Source organism: Hemicordylus capensis, chromosome 17, assembly GCF_027244095.1.
Source record: "Hemicordylus capensis ecotype Gifberg chromosome 17, rHemCap1.1.pri, whole genome shotgun sequence".
In the NCBI taxonomy this organism is placed as follows: Eukaryota; Metazoa; Chordata; class Lepidosauria; order Squamata; family Cordylidae; genus Hemicordylus; species Hemicordylus capensis.
The window spans coordinates 13660333-13674760 of record NC_069673.1 but is presented as its reverse complement, the minus strand read 5'-3'; the positions used below and the strand labels follow the sequence as shown (position 1 = coordinate 13674760).

The following is a 14428-nucleotide window of genomic DNA, read 5'->3' as shown; positions in this document are numbered from 1 at the left end:
CCTCTTGGGGAGGAGAGCTGGTCTTGTGGCAGCAAGCATGAATGGCTCTCTTTGTTAAGCAGGGTCTGCCTTGGTTTGCATTTGGATGGGAGATGACACGTGAGAATTGTCTGCTGTTAAATATTCCCCTTAGGGGATGGGGGCTCAGTGGAAGAGCATCTGCATGCTTGCATGAAAAAGGCCCCAGGTTCGATCCCTGGCAGCATCTCCAGAAAGGGGTTGGAGAGACTCCTGCCGGAAACCTTGAAGAGCTGCTGCCGGTCAGTGTGGACCAGGATGAGCTGGATGGACTATTCGCCTAACTGGGTATGTGGCAGCAGCAGCTTCCTAGATAACATAAACCCTCAAAGATAAGTGGGTTGTAGGGCCGTAGCTTCCCGACAACGATAAAGAATAGAACACTGCACAATGAGAAAAGTGAACCATTACAGGACAGTTCTGTCCTTTGGGCTGGAAAGCTCAGTGTGGTCATGAGAACCAAGCCCGGGCGATTCCAAGATGTCTCCCACCCTCTTTCTAATGACAGTAATGAGCTCCTGCACCCAATTAACACTTTTCATCTCGGGGCCCGTCTTGGACAACGCCTTCCCCATCTCCGCCTAATTGGCCCTCTTTTGAAGCCGTGGAGAAGCTCCCAGGGAGATGCCTGAAAGGGGTTGCTCTCCTCTCACTGCTCCAACTGCTGCAGCCGACCCAACGGGGTGAGGCGGGGGTTTCTCTGCCATGCTGCTCTTGACTGGAGAAGCTCGGAATCCATGGAGGGGGATTATTATCGGTCACCCGTATTGTGGCGGAGGTCAAGCCACTGTTGGGCACCTTGGCTTGAGAACCTCCCCCAGCCACTTGATATGGGGATAGTGAGAGCCTTTGGTTTTACTCCCCTCTTAAAAGAGTGGGCAGCTTTGGATGCTAGTTCCTTCTGCCAGGCAGGAGCCATAGCTCAAAGCACACGCCTTGGATGCCAAAAGGTCCCCGGTTCACTCCCTGGCAGTATCTCCCGGTAGGGCTGGGAAAGGCTCCTACCTGAAACCTTAGAGAGCTGCTGCCAGTCAGTGTGGACAATGCTGAGCTAGCTGGACCAAGGGTCTGACTCAGTAAGAGGCAGCTTCCTATGCAAGCAGGTCCTGACCGAATTTTATGGGTTGTGGTTCTAGCACAGGATGGGGCTGAAGTTCAGTGGCAGAGCATCTGCTTTGCAGGCAGAAGGTCCCGGGTTCACTTCCTGGCAGTATCCACAGCTAGGGCTGGGGGAAAGACCCCTGCCTCAAACCCTGGAGAGCTGCTGCCAGTCAGTGTGGACAATACTGAGCCAGATGGACCAAAGGTCTGACTTAGTGAAAGGCAGCTTCCTAGAAGATCCCCGGTCCCACCAGCATTTCTGTTTCAGGAGATCTCGTGTAACAGGCCTTGGAGAGATGCTGCCAGTCAGAGTAGGCAGCCCAGACCACGGAGAGCGGCTGCCAGTCTGAGAAGGCTGGGGAGGAGGCATTAGTGCCTTGCCTGTGTTTACTGTAGCTGCCTGACTGATTCGACGACAAGGCTCCTTGTAGTGAAAGCCAGAGGAAGGGAATGCATAAGAGGAAAGGAATACTTGCTCTGGCAACAACGCCCTTCTCCACGGCTTCCTTGATAGGGATCTGACAGCGCAGGTGTGAATGAAAGTGTTGCGGTAGGTGGATATCACCACGCAATCAGAGCTGCCATAACTCATCCTTTGACAGGCTGGACCCTGGCTTGCTGCGCTGCACCGAGGCGCGAGCAAATTGAACCGAGCGGATTGAGCCATGGTGGCAGCAGGAGAGGAAGCGAGATTGCTCTCTGCCTGCCGGCTGCTTCTCTGGGTGTGTGGGAGAGATGATCCTTCCCCGGCATGCACGGGCACGGATCCTGGCGGGGTGGGGGAGGAAGGAGTGGATGGGTAGGGTGTCTCAAGCATAGGTCATGTTCTCCGTGGTGATGATCCCGGTGGACGCTGGGAACCGTACCTTTTGCAAAAGGAGGTGCTTGGACAAGGCGTTTCTCTGTCCTGGAACAGAATGCCACCTGGGTCAGGTGTTTGTGTGTGTCCGCGGAAGCATGTGGCAACAGTGCACCCCCCGCTCTGGCAAGAGATCCAAGAGCAGAAAGCGCAAAGGTCCTGGCATTCAGAGAGCACCACGTGCCGATCCAGAGCTCAAGGCAGGGAGGTGATTTCTCCAGCCTCCCAGGAGCCAGGCAGATCCCGAAGCTTCCTTCCTGGCCAGGATCTAGGCTGGATGAGGCTCTGCGTGTAAGGGGGGTGCGCGCGCAGGATCACTTGGCCATCTGCTTAAATGTCACAGAGCGTTCTTTGCTTCGAGCGCTGTGTACGGAACTGATTCCGGCGGTTCAGTATGAATTCTAGCCGAATTCGAACCAGCCCACGGACCGGTTCGAGTCGAACTGGTCCCCCATCTGGTCCAAGGGTCGAGCCGGGCCAAACAGGCTCGGAACTGGTTCGATTTGGCTCAAGAGGCCATGCTTGTAAAGGGAATTGGGTGCGGTGCAACCTGAATGCCTCGATGTGGAGAAGTAGAATTCACTTTGCAAAAGAAACCCCTGGTTAATTTGCAGGGTTTATCTAGGATGCGGAGCAAGGATTCCCATCACCAGCTAACACCAGCCTCGACCACTGCGCTCCAGTGCTCTCATCTTAAAGGATGGATCCTGCCTGAACTGTTTTTGCTTCAGGGGAAAAAATGGGATGATGCAAATTTGTGGGGCCGGCTGATTTTAGCCAAAGTTTGTGGCTGCAAGAGATTCCGCCCCCTTTCATCACGGCAGAGAGTGGTGTTTTCTTCCTACCATCAATCACGCTCCCCACTCAAATCTTTCCCTCCTCGCCCCTTTGTCATGCCAGTGGGCCTTTTTCTTTTGCACCTTCCAGATGAACGAAATGAGTTTTTCATAATTATCCGAGGTGACAGCGCCTTAGCCCGGGGCTTCCCCTCTGAGCAGCTCGGCTGATACAAAGGCAGAAGGGAAGAAGGCCGGAGGAATTAAGATAAGGCGGCAATTATGAAGACAGATCTTCTGAAGGGCCTTTGGAGCTCCCCTCCTTTGGAGATAATCTGATTTTCCAAGGTGCTCCGAGGGAGGGGAGAGGAATGGAGTACCCAGGTGCATCATCTTAACCTTTGCAGGGGTATCTTTGTTTTCTCCCGTGCCTTGCTTTCGCTCGCCTTTTGTTCAATACAGCCGTAGGGCATAAATCAGTCTTCATTCCCAGCATGCTGACACCAAAGAGGACCCCCCCCTTCCCTACACACACACACACACACACACACACACACACTGCAGAATGCCACAGATTAATCATCCTTAGGGCTTAGTCTCTTTTCTTCTTGGGGGGGCTGCTTCTCTACGAGGGTTGCCAACTGGCCAGAGAAAAAGCTACCTCAAGCAACCGGTGTGATGTGAACAGCTCGATGCACAGAGAGATGTCTGATTGCTGGTCCATGGCTGTTGGTCAAGTGGCAGTTCGAGACAGAGGAGCAGGAGCAGTAAAAAAAAGTTGGCAACTCTGACAGGGTCTTTGTCTATCGGTCAACAAGGCTCTGAGGTTCAAGTCCCCTGAGGTTCTCAGTATGCTCCATGAACGTGGGGAAGCAGCCTTCTACTGAGTCAGGCCCTTGGCTCATCCTGCTCAGTATTGTCTACACTGACTGGCAGCAGCTCTCCAAGGTTCCAGGCAGGAGCCTCTCTCCCAGCCCTACCTGGAGATGCTGCCAGGGATCGAACCTGGGACCTTCTGCATGCAAAGCAGATACTCTGCCACTGAGCTACAGGCCCATCCCTAACGATAGGTTGACTGACCCTCTTCCCAATTTTGCCTCTAACATCCTCCAAGCCACCTCAGCTTACTCTGTCCCCTGCTAACAGAGCAAGGAGGCGCCTTTTCAAAGTGGTGATGCTCTTTATTTAGCAGGGGGAGAGCAACTGGCCCTACCCGTCCCCAGCACAGCATCCCTTCAGTGGCTGTTGCTGGTGGCTGTTTCAAATTTCGTATTCCATTTTTAGATTGTGAGCCCTTTGGGGACAGGGAGCCTATTTATTTATTTCTATGTTAACCGCTTTGGGAACATTTGTTGAAAAGCAGTATATAAATATTTGTCTTTTCTCTCTCTCTCTCTCTCTGAAACAGAAGGTCTTTTATAAAAGTTTCATTCTAATTGCAACCTAGGGCTCCTAGAACATGCAATATTTAAGAATGGTTTATCACAGCTATGCATAAGGAGAATATTGGTGGTATGATTGACCCAGGTTTGGTGAGGGTGCATGTGGAAATAAAAACTCATTCCAAAACAATGGCCCAATTTTCATTTACAGGTTGCTTTTATTTACAAATATACTGGAGTGTTAACTCTCTGTCTTTCTCTCGCTCTCGCTCTTTTGCAGGAAAAAGCACAAGGTCTGAGAACCACATCGTTTAACTGCCAGTTGACAATGGCAGCGCAAATGGAAAACAGAATTTTTTTTAAAAAACCCAACGACGACGCTAATAAATAATTTAAGAAATGGCAAAGTCATTAAATAAAAGAGGGGTAGGGTTGGGTGGGGAAAGAGTCCAACCTACAACCTGGACGTCGCTGTGGTCGCCAACGCAGTTGGAAAGGGAGTGAGGAACTATCTTTGAAAGGCAAAATGGCCTAGGAATTGGAGACCATATTAAGAATTATTATTATCATTATTATTTTACAAGTTAAACAAATCGGGACAGCTACAAAATACTACATTTTGGTAACATAAATACAGAATATATAAATATACAAGGAATACAGCCGTACACAGCTAAAGAAAGCAGGATGGGGGAAAGGGGTTCCTTTCTGAAAAGAGAAATGGGCAGTCCAGTCCAAAGGCAGCAGAGACCTTCTGATGTTCAGGGTTCCAACCATCCTTGTCAGGCAGAAACGCAACAGGAGCTGCACACTCAGAAAGGCTGATGGTTGAGCAAATTCAGTGACTGCTCGGATCAAGGCTGGCCTAAGACATTGTAGTGCTGGGCGACAATCACCCAAAGAGAACACCCCCTTCCCTATAATGTAAGGTCACAGCTCTCCTATGTAGGCATTCTGGGTCACAGTTGTATGTCTCGATCCACGGCAGTCAAAAGTGAAAGCCACTAGCATTGCATCTGGTTTGGCAAAGTGGTTTATGATGGGGTGCTTCTAAAAAACTTCTGCTCCAAAATCTCTCTCTGGGTCTTGGAGTTGCAAGATCCCTGTACTGGTTACTGACCTGGAGTTGTGCCTTGGGTATCACGCATTGCTCCCTCATTTTGGTACCGAGTGCATCCTTTCAGTTCTTTCAAGAGGCTTTCTGTTCTGTACTTTACTTTTGTGCAGACATGCCCACATGCATTAATAAAAGACGGCCCAAAAGGAAGCAATCGTGCTATGATCACATGTAGGGATTGATGCGGGTTCGTTTTTTGCAGTGTTTATGAATGCATATATGCTTTCCTACACAAAAGTGAAGTGGGACATAGAAATTATTCAGAATCGACCTATGTTCATTTTTATCAAGGGTGGTAATTTTGTGCATTTTATCAATGGGTGCATTGGGAACCGGGTGCGGAGAGAGAGAGATCAAATGATTGGAAGGAATTGAAGGGGGTAAGCAATGTGTGCCCTAATTCCGGCATTCATTTTAAACATTCACCTCATTAAACTGGAATGAAGGTTTCTGCTTACTTAAATGTTGCATCTAGCTCTCTGATCTCCGAACAAACTCTTGGAGACTCAAAGCAATGTTCTCGGTCTCCAGCGCACAAACATGCACACAGCACCTCTGTCCAGTCTAAAGTTGCATTGCTTTTGATGCACAACCGAGATGCCAAATGGAGAAGTCACATTTAAAACAGGAAGCCTCCATACTGCTGCAATCAGATGATTTGCCCCCTTTGGGCCAAAGACATGAGATTGGGCACAGGTGAACCCGGAAGGTTCTAGAAATTCCGGCACCTCCCAGAACAACATTCTAGAAGTTCCGGAACTTTCTTGAAGTCCCTGGGCATGAAGATCTTGGCAGGTGAACCCTGAAGATGCTAGAATTTCCTGGAACCTTCCAGAACAACATTCTAGATGTTCTGGAACCTTCTTGACGTGTCCCTGGGTATGAAGGCCGTGGCCTTGGCATCATCTTGTCTTCACTTTGGCCACCAGCGTGACTCTTTCTGTTGGGAGAGGGAATACATGGATGTGTTCACCATTCTAGGTCTAGAACCTCCTTGCCATGGGATTGATGGTGATACCCATAAATTGATGGCACCTCCACACTTTGGCACATCAAACAGAAGAGAGATTTCTTTCACAGAACAGCATGAAAAGAACCTTGTTCTGCCTGAAGGATGGCTGCTCATTTTAGAGGTTTCCCACCTTTAGAAAAGTGTTACATCTATTGTGGCCCAGTTCCCAACTTTAATGGCAGTCTTCTGTCTGTTCTTAGAAGTGGGGGCAATTTACTTGGCAATATGAGGATACCTCAGGCAGTTGTGTCACAGGGCAGGTGGTTGCTAGCCAATCACAATCCTTGGCCAAAAATAAATTATCAACTCCTCACACACAACAAGGTGAACCTACAAAACCTAGGCAGAAGGTTGTGAGCAGAGATCAACCTTTTGGGGAATGTAGGGACAGGATGGAGGACTTCTGGGTTTTGGCTGGTGTGAAGGGAAATAATACCTTGAGATTTATCTTGGCCTTCAATCCAGCTGTTAAGGAGAATACTTAGACAGGTGGCCAAACCTGAGTGTATAAAGAAAATCCTTTAAGAGTTACCTTTCTGTGGCCAGCCCAGGTAAATTCTGCTCCACCAAGGAAAGCTGAATGGGGTGACCTGGCTACATTTGGATCTCTTATTTTTCTGGGTTGCATTTTGCAATATTTAAGATTAGCATTGGGGAGGCAGGGAGAGAGTAGGGCGCTCAAGCCCTGCCCCCAACTACTCCAATTCTTATTCAACTACTTCTCCAGTTTCTGAGATTTTAAGTATATTTTCACAATCATGAGGACTAGAAACCTCTTTTAAGCAAAATAAAAGGTGGAAGGAAACCGAATTCTGCACCCAGTGGAGATCTGCTGCATTGCCACAGTCTTGCGGATGACCATTTGTCCAATGTACATGTAACCACTGGGTAAGCTGGCCGTCTGTGTCCAAAGAAGCAGCACTGGGGCAATAGTCTCCTCACCATTTAGTCAGTTAGATGCCAGTTTGCCAAACATTTATGCATCCGACATGGCCACCTTAAGTGGTGCAGCGGGGAAATGCTTGACTAAGAAGCAGAAGGTTGCCAGTTCGAATCCCCACTAGTATGTTTCCCAGACTATGGGGAACACCTATATCGGGCAGCAGCGATCTACCTGTAGGAAGATCTTCCCATATCACTGCTGCCCGATATAGTAGCAGTGGGGATTCGAACTAGCACCCTTCTGCTTGTTAGTCAAGCATTTCCCTGCTGCACCACTTAAGGTCACACACACACACACACACACACACACACACACACACACACACCAATACGCAGTCCAATTTTACAGATGCAGGAAATTTAAATTCTCCACTTCCTGGACACCCGGAGAGGTCCATGTAAAAAAGACTGTCTCCTTTTCCTCAGCTATGGAACAATAAAAAACATAGAAGGCCATTGACCTTGAACATGTCTGCACTAAAAATATCAGTTCTGTACTGATTTAACCATCATGGCTTCCAGGTTCCATCTTGGGACTTGTAATCTGGTGAGAGTGAGCACTAGTCTCTCTGACAGGACCCAGGATTCCCTGGGCGGAGGCACCAAGTCAATTCCTGTCTGTGAAGTAGATACCAACCCACCGCAGAAACCTGCCAGTGAGGTGCAGGAGACTGATGTAAAATTGTGCTAATAGGCTAGTTTTCCTGTCTGAAGGAAGCCGAATTTCTCATCCTGTTAGCATCCAATTTGACAAGACCTTGGAGAGAAATAATTTCGATTCATTTTAATGCTATGTTCTGGGACAATCTCTTCCTCTATTTTTTTTCCTTTTTGTTTATAAAACCAGCATTATGGAGCAGACGTTAAGACCTAATTAATCATATTTCTCTTAATTACACATGCCTCACGGCTGCGTTCAGCTTGGTGTGGGCTCTTTATTTCACATGAAACATGATTGAAAGGCTGGAAGATGCCAGCTTGGCTGACTTCTGCCAAAGAAGGTTCATTTGCTACTGTGAATAGTAGCCGTGCATAATAAACTGCTTTCATGACCTTACGCCTTCCAAACCTCACTTGGGCAATCATCATCTGTGGCTTCCATCGATACATCAAATGTGAAAGCTTTTATCTGTCTGAGTGGTGGTGAGATATTCATACCTGCTCTGGGTGCCTTTTTCTTTTTTTGCTTTCGATCAGTCAATGACCTCTCCCTTGACAATAGACGAATAAACCCCAAATCAAGAAAAGGTCAAAGATCTGCTTTGGAACCTTTGACCGTTAAGGTCCCAGGTTAAAACTACACAATGATCACACTCCTGGGGGAATAAGCCATACCACAAATAAGAATGACATTCATCTTTGCCAGGACACCACAGGCATTAGAGAAGGGGAAATGAGACGACCTTGCCATGAGTGCTACTGATGGTCAGAAGTCCATGGATTCTCTCTGCCGAGAAGTCAGCTTTCAACATTCTTTCCCAACTTCTGAACATTCTGTCACACTCACGGGTGACCAAGAACCCAAGACAAGACTGTGTACGGTTGGCATCACTCTTAGTAGCTTCTCTTAAGAGCTACGGCTTGGTCAATTTTGGAGGCCAATTTTGGGATAGCATTTCACCCTTTGCTCTGCCTGAGACAATATGATGGATGGGGAAGTGGGAGAAGAAGCAGCAGCAGAGGAATGGGGTTGGGGAAGAACTGGGATTCTTTTCCTTGACCTTCAGACCATAGGCCTTTTCTTAGAGTTGAATATTCAAGATGGCTAACATCCGCATTTTGGGTGCACCATTACTCTCTAAAGAGAAGTCCATGGGGAAAGTTTGCTGAACAAACTGACCTCCTCAGGAGTGGTCAGGATCCACAATTGAGCACGGCTAAGGAATTTACAGTTTTGGAGTATATGGATTTGGGCTTCACTTTCGGCATTGTACATAATCAAATCTGCAAGTTCTATATGGAGAATTTTCGGCTCGAAATTTCATGCTGTGGCGGGACAACATGGAGGTCAAAACCAGCCACCACACTTACCATTTTTCACTGCGCTGTGTTTTGGGAGTGACCGTGCTTTTCCAAGCAGACGGCATTTCTACACCCCGCCCCCCCCCCAATAAACCTCTCAGCATGATACCATATCATGAAGTAGCATCACTCAGAGGGGACTTTTGGGGGTCGGGGTGGGAACGGAAGCCACTCCACTAGAAGCCACCACACCAAGCACTGTCATTGTTGCCACTAGCAAGTTCAACACCCCCAATTTCATTCCACCAACCTTGAAAAGAATCACTCGCATCTTGAATATAGAATAGGTATTTGAGATGGTGCTCACTGGTTCCTTCCCCTGCCAACACAGTCAACATAATTCCCCCCCCCTTAATTCTCCTCCCAAGGGAATATGGTTAAACAGCAACAATGAACAGATCCCCAAACAAATAGGATTGGGCCCCAAATGAGAAAAAGAACCAAACTCCCCCCAAACAGAGATGCAACCTTCCCCCCCACCATCTATACATATTTTAAACAGAAAATTCCTGATGTGTTCAGCTGATCTCCAACCAAGGAACAGTTAGACTTATATTACAACTCGGTGTGGATCCATCTCATCTATAGATGTCTTACTAGGAGGAGAGGAATATGGGCCTAACTGTTGAGCATGAACAAATGTATTGGATGCAGAGAACAGTGAAATGCTTTTGGGAGATATTTCTTCAGTGATTACTGCAGTTTATTGCTGCCGCATTCCTTTTGGCTTTTGGTGTACGCTTGTCTTTTTCCAACCACAGTTGGAGACAGAATGCTGGATTTGATGGAGAGGAGAGCTGGTCTTGTGGTAGCCAGCATGACTTGTCCCCTTAGCTAAGCAGGGCCCACCCTGGTTGCATATGAATGGGAGACTACATGTGTGAGCACTGGAAGATATTCCCCTCAGGGGATGGAGCCACTGCTCTGGGAAGAGCAGAAGGTTCCAAGTTCCCTCCCTGGCAGCATCTCCAAGATAGGGCTGAGAGATATTTCTGCCTGCAACCTTGGAGAAGCTGCTGCCAGTCTGTGAAGACAATACTGAGCTAGATAGACCAAGGGTCTGACTCAGTATATGCCAGTTTCCTACGTTCCTATGTTCCTTGCCAGCAAGGCAATTCTGCTATTCTTCTCCAGTACAGATAATGAAGAGACATCTTTCAACTACCCAAAGATGCTCTCTGCTATTTTTGAATAGATATAAAAAGTGCTACCTCTGGGGAGGGCTTGTAGTACAACAGAGCATTCGGGGTTCCCAGATCACCCTCGTCCTTCCTTCTCTGTAAGCCTGTGAGCAACACACCAAGGCAGTTCGCAGATCACTAGGAGGGAAGGACGAGCATTCTGCTCAGCTGTAGGAGCTATGCATGCTCCCAATTCTTGATCATTGGTTAGCAAACAACTAGGTAGGAGGCGGGGAGTGATCATCTGTGTGACAGGAGCTGGGTAGGACAGCACTTGTACAAGGTAGGAGGAAATGCATCCTACGCTACACCCAGCCTTGGGAGTGTGCACACTGGGTAAGATGCTTGTCCTACCCTCTTAGTGATCATGTGAAATGCCTTTAAAAAACAACAACACTCTTCCTTAATATATGTTGCTACTGGCTCTCGGCGAACTTATGTGGATCTGGAGTAACTGAGCCAGTTTGGGGTGGGATTCCACGAAGACAGGGGCGTAGTCACCCCTGGGCGACTGGGTTCAAAGAACCCGGGCCACCGGGCCTCATGGCCCCGACATGCCCCCTGCATCTGACATCAGACACGAAGTGGAGAGGGGGATGGTTTAGCTCCCAAGCGGGGCTGCAGGGCCCCGTTCAAGAGTTAAATGGCCAGCGATGCATTCGCAGTATGACCCCATTTGGGAGTTAGATGGCCAGCTCTGCATTTGCCTTTAGGCAGGGAGAGCCGCTCCTGGCCGCACTGTGAATGCAGAGCTGGCCTGGATCCAACTCTCGAATGGGGACGCATGGCCCCTGTTTGGGAGCTAGACCACGCCTACCCATGTCTGATGTCAGATGCGGGGGCGTGGCTAGCCCCCCCGCATCTGACATCAGACATAGGGTGCGGGGCGAACGGGGCCGCCACGGTGGTGGCTCCTCTACTGCATGAAAAGATAGATGGGCTGAGACTCTGGGCTGGGGAAACCCTCCTAAAAGCTCTTGCATGTCGCAGTGATTTGAGCCAACATCTCAGGAGGAGTTAATGTTAGATACATTACACACATGGGGTGGTTAAAAGAAATTCAGTGAAGTTTTGTGCCTCATAAGGACCTTCTGCTTGATTCTTTTAAAGAAATGCTCTTGAAGCTATTCCTAATCTAAATGCATCCATCCCTCTCATGCACCATCTTGGGTCTTTTAAAGAAAATATTATTTAGGACGGGTTGCCTGAAGGGGGGCTATTGGGGTGGTCACCCAGGGCCCTGCATTTATAGGGTCCCCACACTGTAGCGCAGCAACAGAGATTCTTGTCGTTCCAGCAGAGAGACAATATTGATTCATTATCAGGGGCCCACAGATTATTTTGCCCTGGGCCCTGCACAAGCTAGGCACAGCCCTGGATGAAGATTATGTGACAGGGTTCCCCCTCCTCACTTTGGGTCTTACTGTTTACCAGATAATCCCCACCCTCCCCGCCAAGTTTCATACAGTACAAGGGCTATAAACTAATAAACAGGGTCAAGGGTTTTATGGAGAGCACAAGGGGTGGGGGGGAAGGATCGAAAAGGAACGACTGTTCAAGGGGTCACAGTTACATTAAAACATCTCACAGTTCAGAAGGCCATTGATCCGTAACTAAAGGCGAAACATGCAGGAAGGAAAAGGGGAAGGCTTTCTCCAGTGGATTTGTGTCATGTTGGCCAAACCAAAATGGCGGTGACTGGTGGCTTCATGTGTTCAAAAGCGATCCAAACGGCGAAGCTCTCGGCAAATACTTATTTCCTTTGGGGTGGTAACCAAGAAACCAAGCTGAGGGTTGAAGCCGTGGGCCCACATGGTTGTCTCCGTCCCTGTTTTTCTCTTCGGCCTGACGCTGGGGGCGTCACTCTGAGGGGAACCGGCGGCTGCTTTTCCATTTTGAATACGATTGTAGAGTCTTCCTCAATGTAATACTCCTGTCGTCACAGTGCCCGAAGTCAGCGTGAAGGAAGTGCTGAGGAAAAAATATGGCTGTAGAGTCTGAGCTGAGACCAGGGGAGGGGAAAAGTCACTCACACACACAAAAAAAGAGTCGGCTTTCTTTTCAGTCGGTCAGTTTTCCTTTGTGTTTCATGAGGCAAAATAGGAGCTCTGCATAGAGTACAGCCTGTCAATGGGGTTGCCTACCCTAGCCTGCATGGAGTTCACCTCCGACGAGGCCAGAAAACAGTCGCTCAAGCTAGTTAAAGAGGTATCGCTGTCGATGTCGTGGAAAATGGAGTCGTTTCCTGCAAGGCGACCAAAACAGAAAGCAATATGCGTTAGTCCCTCGGGTGACTCGGAGAAAGAGAATGGGGGTTCTCTGAAAGATCTATATGGAGCTGGTTTAACACACACAGCACATGCACTGCCCTGCTCTGCACGGGCGTAGCAAGGTTGGAGTGAGCCCAGCGCCAAGATCTTAAAATGCGCCCTCCCCCTCTCTTAAATTATTTTTTTTAAGGTTTTGTAAATTGTGGATGATGCAAGTCATTTAATGGTACTCGAGAAAGACATGCTGTTCTGGTCGCTCCAGGTCTTAACACTCACATCAATTTCGGAGGATGAATACAACTGAAGGAAGTCCGGGCGGGTGTGTGGCTAGGGGATTCAGTCATGTGACTTGTTTCGGGGGGGGCAAGGCAGGGGCCCCCTAGACAACTGTCTCCCCTTGCCCTATTATAGTTACGCCCCTGCTGCTCCGCTTCAAGCTACAGGTGAGGGAATATCACAGCTGAAACGGAATGCTTCCACTACGGACAAGAAAAGCAGTCCCGATTTGCATGCACAAAACTAAGCATATGAGGGGCAGAGCCGGCCCCAAACCCTCCCCCATCCTCTTGTGCGATTTTTCAGGGTCCTCTGCTCCTCTCTCTGCAGAGGAGAACTCCTGGTTTCCAGCTGTGTGCTTGCGGGCCAGAAAGATAGGAGGCGGGGAGAATGATCGTGTGCGAGACGGCAGCTGGATAAGATGGGTTTTCCTCCCACCTCGGTAAAAAGCCGGGGCTGTAATCCGGGTAGGGTCCCTCGTCCTACCCACCTGCCACCTCACACACGATCACTCTCTGACCACTCTCCCCACCTCCTGCTCTCCCTGCTGCCAGCGGCCAAGTGAACGAGCTATTCAGTGTGCAGAGAGTGGATTTCTTTGCCCCCGGAGAAGGGTGGGAGCATGTAATCTTCGGCCTGCACTTGGAAGTGAAAAGGTCCAGGGGAAATTGTCGCATGAGATCCTGCGAGATGTTGGCTCTGTTGTGATACGTAGCCTCTTCGAAGCACTAGGTAACATATGAAATCCAAGATGATCTGGGCGGGGAAATCATGCGACACTGCTCTTCCCCACTTCGGTATCCCCACTTCCGGGTAACTCGGGAAATCAAGGCATGGATCAACCTAACCCCTCATTTTCTCGGTCCCAGCTGTGGGTAGCAAGAATGGGGCGGAACCCAAATTTCTGAACCCAATTTTTTGTTTAGTGATAGTCTTCAACTCAGCACTTGGCAACAAATGACCGGGGAGTGGGGTGCATCACAGCCTCTTCCCTCAAGGTCTTGGGTTCAGACATCTTCCGGAGGGCACAGGAAATAGACAGACTGCATTGGCGTCCTCCTGTGTCAGAAGAAGCCCTAAATCAGCTCAGTGGGGTGATTTCAAAAAACCTTTCCGGGCATGCCATCATGCTGTACCATGCCTAGACATATACAGAAGATCACATAAGTCTCTCATACCTCTATGCCAAAGAGTCCTTGCTTGTGGAAAGCTAGCCTCTCAGGAAAAAACCATCTTCTCTATTTATTTATAGCCTGCTCTTTCCCCAAGGAGCTCAGAGCAGGGCACATGATTACTTTTATCCTCAAAACAACTTCATGAGGTCAGTCGGGCAAAGAGACAAGTAACCCTGTGAACTTCAGGGCTGAATGGAGCTTTGAACCAAAGTCTCCCCGAGTCCTCACCCGACACTCTAACCACTGAACCACACTGCTCCCATCTAACAAAGCCGTCTCCTTCGTGTGTTAAATATT

The 14428-nt window shown here is 48.8% G+C and overlaps 1 protein-coding gene across 3 annotated transcripts in view; it reads right to left on the bottom strand.

The window, feature by feature from the left end:
- Positions 1–11901: 11901 nt before the first annotated feature.
- LMX1B (LIM homeobox transcription factor 1 beta) overlaps positions 11902–14428 on the bottom strand; it is a 137859-nt gene continuing 135332 nt past the window's right edge. For all 3 annotated transcript variants that reach the window (XM_053281995.1, XM_053281994.1, XM_053281993.1), the window contains exon 7: positions 11902–12655. In XM_053281995.1, coding sequence (XP_053137970.1) covers positions 12498–12655 — 158 coding nt within the window. In that variant the 3' untranslated portion in view covers positions 11902–12497. The remainder of the gene's footprint in view (positions 12656–14428) is intronic.